Source organism: Corvus brachyrhynchos, unplaced genomic scaffold (genome assembly GCF_000691975.1).
Source record: "Corvus brachyrhynchos isolate BGI_N302 unplaced genomic scaffold, ASM69197v1 scaffold94, whole genome shotgun sequence".
NCBI classification, from domain to species: domain Eukaryota; kingdom Metazoa; phylum Chordata; class Aves; order Passeriformes; family Corvidae; genus Corvus; species Corvus brachyrhynchos.
This window is the reverse complement of record NW_008238330.1, coordinates 10200970-10218488: the sequence shown is the minus strand read 5'-3', so window position 1 is coordinate 10218488 and position 17519 is coordinate 10200970. Positions and strand designations below refer to the sequence as shown.

At 46.1% G+C, this 17519-nt stretch overlaps 1 protein-coding gene across 2 annotated transcripts; it reads right to left on the bottom strand.

Moving 5' to 3' along the window:
* Window positions 1-2595: 2595 nt before the first annotated feature.
* Window positions 2596-17487, bottom strand: LOC103615797 (C-C chemokine receptor type 8). 2 transcript variants are annotated; one of them, XM_017734513.1, is made up of 4 exons: window positions 16832-17487; window positions 15841-15909; window positions 4003-14929; window positions 2596-2641 (listed from the first exon to the last, which is right to left on the bottom strand). In XM_017734513.1, exons 2-3 carry the CDS (start codon window positions 15892-15894, stop codon window positions 13850-13852), a joined length of 1134 nt encoding a protein of 377 aa, XP_017590002.1. In that variant the 5' UTR covers window positions 15895-15909; window positions 16832-17487; the 3' UTR covers window positions 2596-2641; window positions 4003-13849. The 2 variants fall into 2 exon arrangements, with proteins under 2 accessions (XP_017590002.1, XP_008632111.1); XM_008633889.2 differs by having other exon boundaries at window positions 15996-17486.
* Window positions 17488-17519: the final 32 nt, after the last annotated feature.

Here is a 17519-nt window from a genome sequence, read left to right as displayed (position 1 = left end):
TGTAACACTTGATTTCACTTTTGCTTGTGTTAATAATCTTGCTAATTATTTGAGTGGGATTAGCTGCCCGTTACAGTGATGCAGGGAAATTCAAACTAGAAACATGCAAGACAGGAGTAAGATGAACATTTTTAACAATGAAAGCCTAATGACTGGAACAGATTTCAGGTAGGAAAAGGACATTTTTGCATGTCTGAGGGTCTCACTTTGAGAGAAGGTATTGGTCTGGGAAATGGATTTAGGCCAGACATAGTGGAGAATCTCAGCTGGAGGGTGCTAGGTTAGACCCTACAGCCCTTGATAGGCAGGGAGGCAGACCAGGTTGGGGCACTTCTCTCAACAACCATGACTCTCTTCAGTAATAAATGACGGAAAAAGCTAAACTGCCCTCTCCCCCACACTAGCTAGCTCAAATCCTGGGATGTGACCCCTGGAAGGAAGCAGTCTCCTGTGAAGAGTATGGAGTAGCTGCTAGCACTGAGGCCATAATGATGGCTGTGGAAAGGAAGCATCACAGTTTGGAGATGTCACCAAACAGCCCCCCTGTTGAATCCTGTGTGTTTTCCCACCTAACCAGTTCTTTTTTTAATCCTCTCTAGCTTCTGCGTGAGTGTGGTGAAATCCCACATGCTCCCTGCCCCTCCAGTTCTTCCTCAATGACTTTAAGGTGAGGAAATTCCTTTCTTTGGTGTTTCTTCCTTCTTCTGTCATTTATTCTCAGATCAACTGGACTATTTCTGTGGCCCATAAGAATTCTGAAAACCCAATGATTGCTTTTCAATTTGCGTGATTTAATTTATGGAGGCTTCCCCCAGTAATGTGAGGATAAGTTTTTTAAAAGCAAGTAGTTCTCTGGGATGCTTCATTATTGAATTTTCCAATTCAAGGTGAAGTTGAAGGTGCAGAAATATGATGCTGAGGCTTCAAAGGATTAGGCCACTTAGGGTGTTTTAAGTAAATGACTCATAAATGGAAGCCGATAAAATCACTGCTGATAAAGACAAGACTGAATCTTGCCGAGGCTTTTGATCCCTTTACAACAGTATTTAGGTCAAAGATATTAAAAAATGCCACTTCCCTGATCCAATTCTACAGTTTTTACACCAATATTACCAACTAAATTAGAAGCAGACACCACTAGCTGAAGACGAGAAGCATGTAAATCTACAAATTTAAACCAATAGTTTTTGGTGAAAAAATACATTTGAAAAGATCAGACTTTGATCCTGGAAGGCAGGAGGAGAGAATTTAGAGTCCAAAATCCCTAGGGTCTCTCTCGCCTTTGCCTAGGGCATTATAGCTTTGGAAAGTGCTTTCTCAGTGATGTTCCATGCTCACCTGGAGTTAACTGCAGCACAGCAAGTAATCAGAGCACAAGATTTCTATTAGCCCATCGCATCAAAATTAGGTGTAGTCACGATTCATAAAGAAAACACAAAAACACGGACTTCCAGCTGTCTCTGCCAATGTCAAGGGCTTCATCACCCATCTTTCAGAGCAACAACAGAGGTGTTATTTTGAACAAGACCTCGTCCTTGGCCCCTCAGTGCACTGGCCAGGCTGGTGGCCTCAGTCAGGCTGTTTGTGCTACCATCATTGCGAAGCAGGCACAGGGGACTGAACTCAGATGGCCTGGGCACATCCTGCCCCCAGCAGCATCCCTCCACGTGCTGGTTTTGCTGCCCCACCAAGAAGACTTGCTGTGAGCCAGTTGGAAGGGACAGCTGCATCCCAGCTGTGTGTGGTTTGCTGGGGCCACGGAAAGCCCTGCCAAACCCCGGGCAGCTCACTGCTGTGGTTGCTGATGTATTTATAGCAAAAGCTGAAGGTTTCATGGTTTCAGCTCCTTCCCTTGGCACTGGGGAGGACAAAGCCCCTCTGAAGCAGACAGGGTGGACATGCAGGAGCCTTGGTGCCTGCACACTTAATGGAGCAGGGAATAGGTTCAGGTTTCAGGGCATGACCAAGTCTCTTGAGCACATGAATCTGTTTCAGAAATTACTTAATGCCTTTAGGAAAGATGATCTGACAGTATGACTCGGACTCCCACATCTCCCCTGCATCTTAAAACTGAGGTTCAAAAATCACTGAAATGGTTCTAAAATTTGCATCCATGTCTCTCAGAGTGGTCCTGATCCTATGACCAGAAGTAAGGGAGCTCTGCAGAGCTTCTGCAGCCTGAGATGGTTTCCCAGCAGTGTCCTGCTCCCAGGACCAGCCAGGGGTTGGGAAATTAGGTAAAAGGTGAGTATTGTTGCAGAGCAGTATTTATTTTGGTCCTTGCAGAGGCTGGGGAGCACTTTAACTCAGCTACTGGGGAAGCAGTGGCAGAGCTGAGGGAGGGAGCAGGGGCCCTCCCAAGAGCTGCCCACAGGGAATAGGGTGTTTGGGGCTGTCATCTGATGATGGTGACTGGATGGTGACTGCCAGGATCAGGTTTTTTTATTTCACAGGTATTTTATCTAGCCTGTCAGTTCCCCTAATTACCCTTTCTGCTTGCACAGTTTCTCAGGAACTCTGTATCTTTTTTTTTATGCCTAGCTGACCATTTTGCCAGTGTTTTTCTTACCTGCTCTTCCTCAGTATTTTTTTTTCCCAGGCCTTCCCTTCTGAAGCAGCATTCCAATTTCTTTTGTATTTTCTGTTGAAGGGACAGTAAAAACAGATGATTATTTGTAGCTAAGAGCACTGTTTGTACTTGTTTATGGTTACTACGGGCTCTGTCCCCTCACTGCCTTTATTGTGGCATCTATTTGCTTCCTGCCTCAAACCCCTTTTTGTGATTAATAATTTCATATTGCCTCAGCATCTCTGAGAAATCTGAGAGGGCTCTCTATCAGTGGGAGCTCTTTTAAGCCATCTTCTCCATTGTTTCAGAGAGCAGAGCACATTACCCCTTTCTGACTGTGTATGGATGAGATTTAACTTCTGGAGTTGCCAGCTCCTTCCCGGGAAGATCAGGTTTTCTATGGGATTTATTCTCAATGTACTATGTGTTGTTTTTTGTCAAATTTTAGCCTTTTCTTCTCCCTTTTGGACTTTTTCTGCACTGCCCAAACCCTTTAAATTCATCACAGTTGCTGTCTTTTATCCTGTCATCCAGTTCACTGCCTCTGGCTGCACTGCCTGCACACAGGGCTTGCCCCGACAGACCAGATTTTGGGAACCACTGTTCTGGATCTGTGTTTATATCACACAAGTACTGAGTGGGTGGCCACCACTGAGTTACCCAAATGTCTCACCCAAACTGGCATACATCTTTATATAACATCTTTCCTGTGGAAAGGTGAGTCACAGAAAAATCAGGTATGTTATACAGAAATGTAAGGCTTTTCAAACGTCTGTAATTTCCATTGCTCTCTTGCTGATCTGTCTGTATCACATGCTTTCTATTGGCTCTACCAGATTTTCTGCTTTTTGGGCTGTCTTTCAGTGTCAGTGATGTTTTGGATGTTGGTTCACTGACCAAAACTAGAAGCAAGCAATGCCGGTGAGTTGTGAAATCCCTGCAGACATTGAACAAAAAACTTCTAATGAAGTAGAGGGGCTGTATCTTCTTGGTCTGTCCTTCTGGGTTAATGTTGCACACTAGTCATATATCAGCATCTGCTAACCTTGAGCATTTCTATCCATGGTGAATATTCCTCTTACCACAAGATGCCACAAATAATTAGTGACCGAGTAAAATTTATCTGTCCTGGTTCACTTTATTAGCAAAAAATGCTTCCCTTTCTACTTTCACAATTTGTAAACAGTACCCACAAATATATATTATATTTTATATATCATTATATATATTAAGTGTATTATATATTATAATATATATATTAAATTATATATAATTTATATTATTACATATCATTTAGATATAATTATATATTTCAAATTATATATAATTTAGATTTCAAGCAGTAAGCAGTGAAGAATTTCTTTAAGTTCATAAGACACCATTTCGTTCGTCTTGCTCTGTCAAATTAGAGGGAAAATATAATTGTCTCTTACCTTAATTCATAACTGCATTGAAAACCAATGTTTCCCTCAAGCTGAGCCTGTTTGGATTTAAATGTATGTTTCCTCTTCTCTAATCCTCATGCCTATGTGAACGTGTTGGCTTCCTGGGCTGAGCTTCTTTGGGGCTGAGATAGTATTGATGTGCTGTGCTTGGGTTCTGCTGGCTTGCTTGTGAAATTTTGAAGTAGGAGGCAGCCACTCAGAGGGACAGAAGGGCTTACAGAGGACAGGACTTGCACGGAAGACAGAAATGCCTGACGTGCTTCATACTCAGCATGTCAAAGCTGTCACCCCCTCAGTTCCTCCCATTCTATGCAGAATGAGACATTTTTCACTCAGACACAGTACGGTGTGTAGAAATACAAGTTTGGCACAATAGCAGGGACCTTGAGCAGGGGGGACGCAGGAAGCAGCACAGAGGAGTACAGGTATGGGATGGTAGAGGATGGGGCACAGGCTGGCACTGGGGAGCCCCACAGCTGTACACAACTCACTGATGGTCAGCTAAAAGATGCAGATCTGGAGCTGGCAAAACTGGGTTTAGTGGTAACAGAGAGACCAAAATCAATATCTAACATACATAAAGGGCACCACCTATAGTAGGCTGTGTATAGACCAGAGAAGAGAGAAGAAGCTATAGAAGCATGTTGGAAAACATATAAAAAGGATCCAAAGCAGATCCTACAAAAAGACAGATGGAAAACCAGGGTGAACATTGCATTCATCCCAGGGAAGGACTGGAGATGCTGATAGCTTTCTCTGACACCTCACTTCACCACAACCAACCAGGTGAAACCACCAGCCTTAGGACCCAAAGGAGCAGGGAAAGGGTGAGCATAACACCAGAAACTATGTGTGTGCAAAAATTGAAACTGCAATAGTGTTCCTGTTTTTCTGCACCCAGCAGATCTAAACTGATAACAGTTGGAGCCTTGAGAACGCCATTGCACTCACAATAAACTCCTGCCTCTACCTATACATATACTGTGCCTCCTCTTTGCCTGTAAACAAGATTTTATGTGTAATGTCTCTCTGCAGCCCAGAACCAGTGGAGTTTGAGGGTTTAAAATATTGGGATGTTTATTAATCAAGAACCCTTCTTGGCCCCTGACCAGAGCATCCTGCTCAGGGTTGCATTATGAGAGCAGCATCACTGGGATGCTGTGAAGCACATTGCCAGGCACCACTGGGGCACAAACAGCTGTTCCTCTGGGGTGGAACCAGGCAGGAGGCTGTGCAGTGGGGTGTGTTACGAGAAACAGACACCGCGTGTGGTTGGCTGCTGTACCAATACCAAGGCCCTCAGCACACAAGGAATGTGGTCCTGGAAATACCCCCAGGTACTGCCCCTGCCTCAAATGTCAAGGGAGATTAAAATGCCTTCTCCCCAAAGGCAGAGCTGTGCTGTCTTCAGGCAGGCTGACCTTGGTGGGATTTTGGGGGTGAAGAATATCTCTCAGGTTGCCTGAGCTGTTGCTTGTGCATTGGTTAGCAAGTTGCCAGGCAAACACCTTCGTATAAGTTCAGTTCTGGTATTTCTGACGATAACATTTCGGGGTTTTTTTACTGTATTATGCTTTATCTAGCAAATTTTACATTCCCAACAGCTACACAGCAATGTAATTAAGGTCAAACCATGGGCCTCCAACATCAGCCAAATTATACAAATTATGTGAGCCAGGTGGGCCAGGAGAAGAACCTGTGGAAATAATCGGGGAACTGACTCCTGGATAGGTGTTAACCAGGGACAGAAAAGATACACTAGTGGAAATAAAGTTTAAAGGTTAGGGAATTATAAAGGGCCAGAGCAGCAGATTTTCAAAACTCACCTTTTTCTCTGACAAGTGCCGGTAGACCCATTCTGCCATTCTTTAAAAATAGATGCAAATCACTTTGCACTGTTTTCAGGACAACATCAGAAGGCTAATGGCTGGTTTCTTCCCACACCCTGAAAGTAGGATCTATGACTGCCAAAATTACAAACTTCTAACTTTCAGAAAGATAATTTCTGGTAGATGGTACTAAGGAAACATTCTCATTGTGTGACAACCATGAGATTCAGGAAGTTGAATGAAGGCTTCCTTGATGCCAGTCTGATATTATCAGAGCAGCACTGCCCTGTCTGCAGATGTGCTGTTGTTTGGAGGACACCAGCAATGATGCGAAACGACATGGACTCCCCAGGCAGGTGCAAAGAGGAATTGCTTTATTGCAAAAAACAGGCCTTTTTAAGCAATTAGCCCTTTATCAGTCGTATTCTTGTGAAGCACAACAAACGTAATTCAACCAACCACCATAAACCACGATGTGAACATGCAAAGGTTACATAACTTGTTTTCTACCTCTAATTCAGCTGAGTCATTCCCAGAGTCCTTTTCTGCTTAGCTGAAGTAACAGGAGTGAGCCATGATTTCACAAGGGTAACAAAGCCCTCATTTTGCAAGGTTTTACTTATCTGCTACAGACACCCAAATCTAAATTTGTCTCCCATGTCCTCATGGGGATGATGAGGGGCTGTGTCCCTCCAACCCCCACCTCCCTCAGCCTTGTTAAAGAGGGCACAGATAATCCAGTAGGAGCTTCCCCACTGGGACCTGCACATGCTGAGCTAGTTTGCTGCTGACCTGTAAGGTGTGGGCAGAACCCAGACAGAAACGGCTGCCCCCCCCCCGGTGGGCAGCCACTCCTGGGTCACCAGTACTCAGCACAGTACCTCTGGTGTAGCTCTTTGCAGGCAAAATCCTCAAGAAGAAGGGTCAGGACTTCTCACACGTAACAGCAGGACAGGCTGTCCCCAGCCATTGCTTGCCTCCAGGTAGAAAGAGCCTCCTAGCAACAGGGTTTCCCTTAAGGTGGTCATCAACTTCTTCCTCCTGTACTGTCCAGAATTTAACTGGAACTGAGCACAGAGCAGGCTATTACCCTCAAAAAGAAATGAGGTTTGTCAAAAGGGATACCCACACAGGTTGTATCTGGAAACTTCAATTAAAGAGAAACCAAATCAAGCTGACTCACAGAGATCCTCAGCAGGTTTCCCCAGGAGACAGAAAAGGCTTTCTGCTGCATTCTGCTGTGAGTGATAACCCCAGATAAGAGTTATTGCTCATTATCATGGTGTGCACTTGTAGTGCAATACAGACAGGTGTGAAACCAATACCACCTGAAAGACAACTGCCACATCCACAATACCTCTGCTCTCCATCTTCAGCCTCTGCTCACACTCTGGCATTGAGGACATATCTCAGGAATAAAAAAGTCTGAGGAAGCTGCTGGAAGACTTTCATTCTGGTCAACACATGACGGAGGAAAACATCTTTTGTTTCTGCAAGCTAAAATGAAGACATTGCATCCCTTGTAACCAGAGAGACTTTTCCTGGGAAGGGCTAGGTGGAGTGTGCTGCCTTCCCCGCTGGGAGGCACACAATGGTTTTACAGGAAGAAATCAAGAGTAAAGGATGTGTGTGTAGCAACACTGTGGGTAAAGAGGGGCAAACACCCTGGGTTTTTTATTGCATCTCCTTCTGAGTTGCCTTACAAATTTGAAAACTCATTTCTCTCAGTATCTGGGGAGACCAGGGGTACTTCAACACCACTGGCATCTCCTCCTGCTCTGTGGCTGGGCTGCCAGGTCAGCCTGGGGAGGCAGACTTTGGCACAGCAGTGCTGGCAAGTTCAAGCTTTGTGGACTAAAGCATTTGGTAAAGAAATGTCTGACCTAAAGGATCAAAATGCTGCTCTCCCCAGCACACTTTGCTTTTGCTGCCATGGGGGAAAGCCTGATGGTGGTGATTTTCTACAAAAAGAAGCTCTCTTGGTTCTCAAGAGTTTCACTGGAGTCCCTTCCGCAGGGCCCATGGGGAACACTAATGGCCTGGGGGTAGCTACTCCATCCTCCCAGGATGGAGCCCCTGAGTCCCACGGGAGGAGCTCTGTGGCGCAGAGCTGCCCTGCATGGCTCGGCAGCAGGACACACACCATAGCCGTGACTGCACTGACCCCTGCTGGACACTTTTTCTTTTAATTTCTCCAAAAATCTCGTCTTTTCTGTCAGTTGGGCAGAGGCACTTCTGGAGGTGCATCCCTGTCACATCAGTGTCCTGTTCCTCCCATGCTGTCCTGCAGCAGAGCCCACCCGGCAGCTTTTGGTGCAGATGTGAGCACCAGCTGCTCACACAGAGACACACACAAGCCTTCACAGAAGTAATTTCTGTGTCTCTCTTTTGAGAGAAAACCCATCAGAGGAAGCCTCATCCCTTCATGTTACTGTTCTGCAGAGATGCAAGAAGACAACTGAGCTCTGGTGCCTTTCCAGCCACCAGTGGGAGATGTATTTATTCTTCATTAAAAAGGTGGGAGGCAAAAATTACTCAGAGTGAGGAAGAGAGAAGTTATGTCTAGAGATGGAAATGTTTCATCCTGAGGGCTGGTGAAGGAAAGAGTCACAGAAGGATGAAGGTTTGCACACTTTCTACAAGCAGAAGGAGTGTGGCTCAAACAGATATCAAAAAGAAAGAGGAACATTTTTCCCACATTAAAAATGACATGGAAGTGATAAGGGCATTGAAACAGTTCAGTGCTTAGGCTCACTCATGCCTTGGTGACCACATCTGTGTTCCTGAGTTCCAGCTGCCACACTGAGATGGTGCTGTCCTGCCCTGCAGAGATGGCAGAGGCTCAGCCAGGTCTCCTGCAGAGGTGTTCTCCCCTGGGACAGGTGATGTGCCTGTGAGCTGCTCAGATCTGCCTGTTTCAGGCTGTACCTGAGTTACACTGATCACTCAGAGCGCATCGTGAGGCTGCACTGCTTGTGAGGTCAGCTCCAGCAATAACAGCACGACCCAAGAAAGATGGGAAGAAGCCTTTGTCTGGGCAATCATATCCCTTCCTTCCCAGGCTCATCCAGGCAGGAGGAATGGCTGCACAGCCACACTCCAGCAAGCTGCTATTCAAAATGCTGAATAAAGAAATGCCTTTCCCCCCTCCTTCCCTCCTCCCCCTCCCCCTTCTCTCCCTTGTGCTGCTTATGAGAGCTGAAGCTGTTGGGTACATTTGCACCAGCACCACCCCTCTCTCTGCAGGGCTGCAGCTGAGCACACGTCGGGACAGTGTGGTGCTGGGGACACTGAGATGTGCAGGGATGGTGGTGCAAGATGTGCACGGGTACAGAGACATTGTGAGAGAGGAGAGTGGAACTGCTGCCTGCCTTGCACTGAGCATGGACAAAATACCCAAGGAAACCACCCAGCATTGCTCTTTGCTCTCAGCCCAGCTGAATACCTGAGCATTAGGGAACAAGACCCATTTTCTCTACTCGTTGTATAGGAAAGGCACTGCCTTTTGGCAGCTGGTTTGCAAGTGTTTCTTGCTACACAGATCTCTTTACCTTGCTGAGTGCTGCAGCCAAGATTTGTGCTGAGTCAAACACTGAGGACAATCAATATTTTTCAGTGTCCTGGCAGTTCGTGTTTTGTCCATCCTCACATTCTGCACACGTGTTCGCACCTTCTCTGAACTCAGGCATGTGGAGGATCACAGAGACTGCACATCATCCAAGGGTGCCAGGTGAAGAAAGGGATGAATGTCTTGCCAAGGCAGACCCACATGTACATGTTGCACATTGATTAATGTTAGTGGGAAGTCTGCCTGGATACCGGAGTATATTGAGGAAAAACTGTTTGCTGGGGTGACAGCAGACACTGTGGTTTGAGTGGTAGTACTTTTCTCTTTCATAGAGCTTGTCCGATGAGTAAAGTCTGACCCAGCTGCTGACACCAGCATTACACTGGCTGCACTGACTGCTGGAAAGCACACAGACCCGCAGGGATACCTGCCAGGCCAGAGAGCAACGCTGGGTCAGAATGAGGCCCCAGCAGACACATGCGTCAGCAGAGGCTGTAGGAACCCAAATCTGTGCTATTCTGAGGTGGGGATTTCTGTGACCTTTCTCTGTACATTTTAGCATTTCAGGCAAGTCAGCAGAAACACAGATTTACGTAGAGCAGAAGCACGCTGCTCAGAAACCGTGCGTCAAAATTGACGCACTACAGTGGCAGCTTTGCTTTGCCTGGTATTACTTGCTGCCTTTAAGGGTCATTAACATTGAGGTATTTTAACCAAATATGAATATCAGCCCACACATTACAGTTAAACCTGACATATTCAGACTAAGGTTATAATTACCTTTCAATTTCCCAAACTATTTTTACATCCAGACAGAATACCTAAGGTCATGTTTATTTTTTTCTGTCATGTTCCTTTCTGGATCCTCTTCCGGCACAGTTAATAATTTCTATGCTGCTTCATAACTGGTATACATATGTATGTATATATAATAAGTGTTTTCAAGAGGCTGAAAATAAAACAGGATTCTCCCGGACATGATACAATTAACTTGGAGAGTTGGGCTTGGGGAGTTTTGTGTATGCTAATGTAGACCCATCCCTGCACAGGAGCATCCTTCAGCTAAGAGAAGAGTGGGATACAAATACCCTTCATTAAATTTTCTTTTTCCTCTCCTTAAAGTTTTGTCTGTTTCTGACCTCCAGGTGTAGCTGGATGTTGCCGCAGCAGAAAGAGGCGGAGTTGTGCTGCTGGCTGACAGGGCTCCTCCAGAAAGCACTGAATCAGTCCTATCCTCATCCCCAGACTGCATGCACTGGCCTGAACAAGTGACCTGAAGGCCAGAGATTCTGTCAAGGATTTAATAAGTTTGTCTCCATGTTGCCTTGGGAAGAAGGCTTCAGCATAATTCCAGAAAAAGCCAAATATGGACTAGTTTCTTACTCAGGCATACTGTTTTGGGACAAGACACTATCATTCCCTGTGCTCAAGTGGCAGTCCTGCAGCTCCGTGCTGAGATGAGGAACAATCTGCTAGGTCCCACTTCACATTATTTTCTGAGAAATCTAGCAAGACCATAAACTAACATGTCCTCATACATCCCACGTTTTGCTGGTGTAGCTCAACAGCATGGTCCTTAAACATACCCATACAATCGCTGCACAGGCTTGCACAGTGTGGCAGGTGACGAGCCCCCCTGCTGCCACTGCCACTCTCCAGCCTGTCAAGGCTTTTCTATCCAGACATTCAGAACATCATGAGGGGCATCAGACAAAGTCTCCATCTTTCTAACAGACCCTCTGTAGAAGGGAGCCTCTGGTACAAGTAACACCAATAAATCAAAAATAAGTATGCATTTTAGGTTTAAGCTTGAACGTGGTCAACAGTTACTCTGATGTCTGTTTTAAGATGACGTGCTGAAGCCAGAACAAAGTGACTGTTTCATGTGCCAACATCATCCTAAATCCTCTTTAACTTGCATCATCTCAGCAAAAAGAAAAAACAAGATCAGGATTTAAAGATAAGCAGCAGATTTGAACAGGAACAATATAAGAGCTGTGGTGGGTACTTTTTATGCAAGTACGTGAACAGGCACTGGGGATGTGCAGAGTGTTTTAGCCTCAGCTTCTTGTGCTCCCTGCTCTTTGGAAAACCCTAAAATTTGGCACTTTCCACAAGCTCTCTGTCAGCTTGCACAGATACAGGAAGATGTCTTCTGCTCTCAATGCCCTCACAGGCACTGGAAGGGCAGCAGACTGCTCTAGGCTCATCCCTTCAGAAAGCAGAGGAGCTCTGTGACCTACAGGGATGCTTCTGGCCACCCAGAGCAACATAGGGCAGCTCTTGCTAGCCAAACACTGTCCGGATGTGGGTCTCACCTTCTTCATTTGCACAGGAAGGCAGCAATAGCAGCTTAAAGCAGCTGGGCAGTGAGGAGAAGTTGAGGTCCAGCTCAGAGGTCCTGGTGTTGCTGATAAAATGGAAGCCAGCTGCCTCTGGCAGAAAAACCCTTTAAACTGCAGAAAGCATCTCCTGCCTCCTTGCTAGAAAGGTTTGCATGTGGTGTTGAGGCAACACCAGGGCAGGATGTCCTCCAGTGAGAGCTAGAGAAGTGAAAAACTTTGCAGAGAGGGCTCTGCATGTTCAAGCTATCCTCATGTCACTGGGTCACAGCCCTTGTGGGGAAGCCCTGGGTTGCAGCCTCACTCCAACTGCAACACAACAACAATCAATGAAACCTCTGAGAAGAGGGAGATATTCCCTAGCAGAGATGCTCACCAGCCAGAGAAAGGCCATCATCATCTTGCCAGTTTGGGCGAATGGGCTCCAGCACCTGTCCCAAAGCACTCACACAATGGGTGCAGGATGAGGCTGTGAGGCTGCAGAAATCATTCCCATCTCTTGTGCTTCAGCTGAGTGAATTGTGATCTGGAGGGTTCATGCTGTGAATCTGCAGAGGAGAGAGTTGGTGCCATCCTCTTGCCCACCACCCTTTGGCTTTGTCCTGAATTTTTGTGAATCCCCTTCTAGAGCACCTGAGGGTTTGCATATCCAAAAAAAGCCTGGCTGGCAATAAGACACCTGAAAGGTAGAAACTGTACTGCTGTGCCAGGTTGTGACCCTGCTGCTGGGACCCAGGCAGCAGCTGAACTGAAGAGGAGGCAGGGAAGAGGCAGCTGGAGGGATTATCAGCTTCATAGATCTGCCCAGGACAGAATAAAATGCAGATGCTGACACAAATAATGATGAAACAGGTTTCTCAAGTGTAAAGATGGTGCAATTACACTGCACACAGTATCTTTATTATAAAACTTAAAATACGATGATATCTTGTAGGGACAGATAGAACAGAACGAAAAGCTTCATTGCATTTATCTAACAACATTTGTACACATAAAAGTGTATATATGTATATATATGGGTATATGTGTGTGTATTTGTGTATACATACACACATATGCAAGTATAGATATGCCTGTATATGTACATACCTCTCTATATATAATACATAGAGATATATCTATACGAATGGGTAGCCATTCACATATATAAAATCAGTCATTCCAAGTTGGAACAATAACTGTAATGTCAACCCCAGTCACCTGCTCAAGAGCAGTGACCACACTGGCACACCAGTTGCCAGTTCAAAAAGTTCAAAAATGTTCAAAAAGTCCCCTCATGGGGACGTGTGACAGCTCACACCCACTGTTTTTTCCACTCTTCAGCCTTTTTCCTGGTAACAATTTCTCCATCCATTCCTACAGCACTCATTCATTCCTGCAGGTGTTTTTCCTTGACACCCACAGCATCATTTCTAAGCTACAGCTTCAAACCCTTCCAGCCAAGAAGCTGCAGGCCCTGGTAGCAGACAGGGAATCAGGATCATACCTAGATATTAATCCACGTTGCTTTCACCAAAACACATGGACAGCACTTATTTCTTGGTTACTTACCCAATTACTCACTCACTAAGCACTTTTGGGGCTGGAAGTGTTGTTCGGATCTGTCAACTGGGAGCCAGGCCCTGGTATGACATCTTAAACTTGGGCACCATTTCCCTCCAAAGTGCAGGTTGCCACTCCTACAGCGAGTCCTATCCCTGCTCACAAAGCCAACACACTCTGCTGAGGTGAGGGAAGGAGTGGCCAAGTGTCCAGGGTTTGGAAACATAAACGGTTCTTTTCAGTACTGGGTCTGAAGGGGGGAAGGTATGTTTCTAAGGTATCTCTCCATGCTGCTCAGGCAGTATGGGAGTCTGCTGGTAATTTCACAAAGCAAGCAAGGCAGGATGTGCTGAGGGAAAGGGAAGATGATGCTAACAAAAGACTCTAAATAGTGAGTACACCAAAAGCAACCATGATAAAAGCAAAATCAAGCAGCTGCTTCCACTTTTCATGTCCAAAAATGTTGTTCAAACAGTCCATGGCTGTGGATGCCCAGATGAGGATTTCTCAACTTTAGGTCACTTGTCCAGGAGGATAGTTTTGGACTTGTAGTTCTACAAGACAGTACCAACAGAAGACAACTGTGAGGACTTTGTGTGCAGAGAGGAGTGCCTGCCCAGGCTGTGCCCACTGAAAGCCCTGTAGTCTTTGCAGTTCGACAGAAAACATGCAGATTTCTTGAAAGCTTCACGGAGATGCTTCTTGAACTTCTCACCCACAAAAGCGTAGATGACTGGGTTGAGGCAGCAATGGACCAAGGAGAGTGCCTCAGTCAGCTCCATGGCTAGGTCTAGCCTTTGGCCTGTCTGGCAGTCGTTGATGATGGACATGTTCCTCAGAGAGTCCAAAAAAAGCACAATGTTGACGGGGGTCCAGGAGAGGAAGAACACAATGACAACAATAAAAACCAGTTTTATTGCTTTGTACTTGCTCTTGGTATGGCACTTCTGCAGGTATTTCAAGATGTTGTGGTAGCAGAAAATGAGGACACCAACAGGGATTAGCCACCCCAGGATGTTGACTTCAAAATTACTGAAAGTCTTCCAGGCATAGTTGCCATCAGGGTAGTGACGGAGGCACTTAATCTGGTCATTGTCATTCACTTCCTTGAAAAATATTAAGTCTGTCATTGATGCTAAAATGGCAACTGCCCAAACGGCCAGACTGGTGATAACTCCAAGGGCAGTTGTCCGAATCCCTTGAACATGGAGAGAGTGGACTATGGCCAAGTACCTGTCGATGCTCATGATGGTTATGAAAAAGACATTGCTGTAGAAACCAATGAAGTAAATTGAGCTGATGATTTTACACAGTGCATTTCCAAAAATCCACTGGCTCATGATGGAGTACTGAACCAAGAAAGGCAGGGAGAATACCAAGAGGAGGTCGGAGACTGTCAGATTCAGCAGATACACGTCAGTCATGGTCTTGATTTTCATGCAGACTGTCAGAATCCAAACAACCAAAGCATTTCCCATCAAGCCTGTCACAAACAGTAGGGAGTACAGCACTGGAAATAAGGTAGGTGCAAATGCTGGAACACTTTCAGGATGACAGATGATGTGTAGTTCTGAGTAGTCGAAGGCATATTCATAGGCTGCAGAGGAGTTAGGTGTTGGTGATGTGTAACTCACCTGTTCAAGGATAATGAAATTCATATGACCCAAATTGCACGTTACTTTCTTAGTAAATATACCAGGCACGAGTCAGCACACACCAAGCTGCATGAGGACAAAAAACATGTGCCAGAGCTGTGGTACAGAATGCAAACGAGGAAGGATCATGAGTGACTGGCCATCCCTTGCAAGACCCAGGATGAGATCCTTGCATCCGAGGGGCAGAGGAGATCAAGGAAAATGCAGCTGTGGTGGTAGAGGTTACCAGCATCCTCCCGCTGGCTCCATGTGAGGCCATGGCCCATGGCCGAGTCCAGGTGGGGTACTGGGGCCAGAGACAGGAAGCATCCTCAAAACAGCAGCAACATGGGAATGGCCAGGAGGCCGAGAGCCCCTGATGTGGGTTTAGGGGTCCTATATTATGTTTCCTTCTGAAAGGAAAAAGGGAGCAGGGCCCAGGGAGAAACTGACATGCTAACGCTCATCTCCTAAAAGCTTTTTTTCCAGTTAGGAGTCTGAGTGCCAGAAATGGGATGCATCAGCAGCAGCGACATGCCCCCTTCCTGCTCACCAGCTCCCTGCAGCTCGCCCACCCCCCAGCAGCAACCACCACATCCCTGGGCAGTACCTGTGACAGCAAACAATTAAAGAAGATGGATAGCAGCATCCCAGTCAGGATGTCCTCCATAGGACACTCCTAGCACTACCTGTGCCCTCAAGGGCAGTCTTCTTCCACAAGCACAGTCTCATCAGCTAAAGGTATTTTTGCCCTGTGTTTTGGTTTCTTCCCAGGGAACAACAATCACACTGATTTCTTCTAAACCCCCATCATCTCCCCCAGTACTGGGTTGCCATAGGAAAAACTGGACCCCTAAGATGTGCTACTGTCCTCAGCTTGCAGGAGAGCAACCCGGCAGGGAGTGACTCACCAACATGTCCTCAGAGCCACCACTGCCCAGCAGGTATGTCAAATTCTGCTCCATAATCCAACACTGTGTCTGAAAGAGTGCAAAAAAACTGTGTTTATATCACATATTTTTAAGAAGCAGGCATACCTTTGCATATATAGGCCGGCAATATTTACCTCAGCTTATGCTGCAATGCCAAGTCACAGGCAAGGTCCTCACTGTGGCAGTGCACAGTCCTAAAACAGCTTTTCCTGACCTGTACTACATTAAAGATGCGTGAAACCCCAAGCCAGTGAGTTCAGCCTCTGCACTTAACACCTACAGAACGGAAATGTCAGCCTTATCTTCTATATGATCAGAAGGTTTTCATTTTTAGCACTTACATTCTTCAGTGGAAGAGATCTGCAACTTCCTCCACGTCTTTGAAGTGTTCCTGTCTCCTACCTCTCCCACCTCCATGCCCTGTCCCACCTGTTGTCCCTGCTCTGCACTTCCTGTGTCTAGGAGAGAGAAAGTAGTGCTGTCTCTGCTCTGCTCCAAGGACTTCTGGTGAAGATGGCTGAGGGGAATGGTCCAATGCTGCTAATAGCCAGCAATGGCAAAGGGCACCATGTCTGCTTTAACATTTCATTTTCCTTGGAAGGCACCTTCCCCCCGCACCCACCCAGCACAGACAGGAATACCTAAGGGAAGTTATCATAGAATCATAGCCATTTAGGTTGGAAAAGGCATTTAAGATCGTTGAGTCCAACTGTGGTCCTAACACTGCCAAGTACATTTGAACTTTTCTTCCCAGACTGCTCACACTGCAGGATGCTCTCACAGACTAACACTGAAATAAAGCCCTGAATAGCACTGAATTCCCACCAATTCTGCCACATACCTACTGTGACTTCATCCAGACCTAACACAGCTTCCATCCCACAGCTGTCTCCGATCTTCCCCACAACACAAGATACACAGGAAAGAGCAGCACTACTGAGCAACAGGCAACATTTGAAGTGTGTGTTACCTCCTTAAATACTGCTGCTCCTCACTAGAGCTTGGTGCCATTACTGAAGTTCAGGCAAGTCACATCGCCTTTTTGTTCGTTTTTGAGCAAACAGCACCTCACTGGGCATCAGTCCATAGATGTGCTGCTGGAGATCCCAATGTGGAATGGTCTGTTGTCTTTCTCAAACCCTTTGGATGTCCACCTTCACACATCATCGCTCCAAAGGCAGAGGGACATATATCTGTGAACCAAGAAAATCTGCAACTACTGCATGTGTGGCAGTGGATGACTTTCCTTGGCTGCAGTGGGCAGTGTGACATTAGGTCAAAGTTTTATGTGTGAGTCAAGCCATGACAGCCAAGCTCTGCTGGGTATTAACTCTTACAATACCTGAAACTAGGAATTAAAAGCAGAAACAAACTCTTTTGTCACAGGCAGTGTTACTGGCAGTTGCTGGTAGTGTTGAAGTGGGATCTCCCCTGCCCTTATGCAGGTTTTAAATGCACTCACAACTCTGTTAAAGTGGCAAAGAATACAACCAGGAATTATTCAATGTGGAAAAAGATGTGTCTACCAAATGGGAATTTGGCAGTTCTGTGCCTCTAATCTCTCATCTCCTAAATAGAAAGACAGGCTGTCAGAGCAAAATAACATTGCTCCAGGACAGCGACACGATGGGACGCGGCTCCCTCTGCTGGGCATTCCT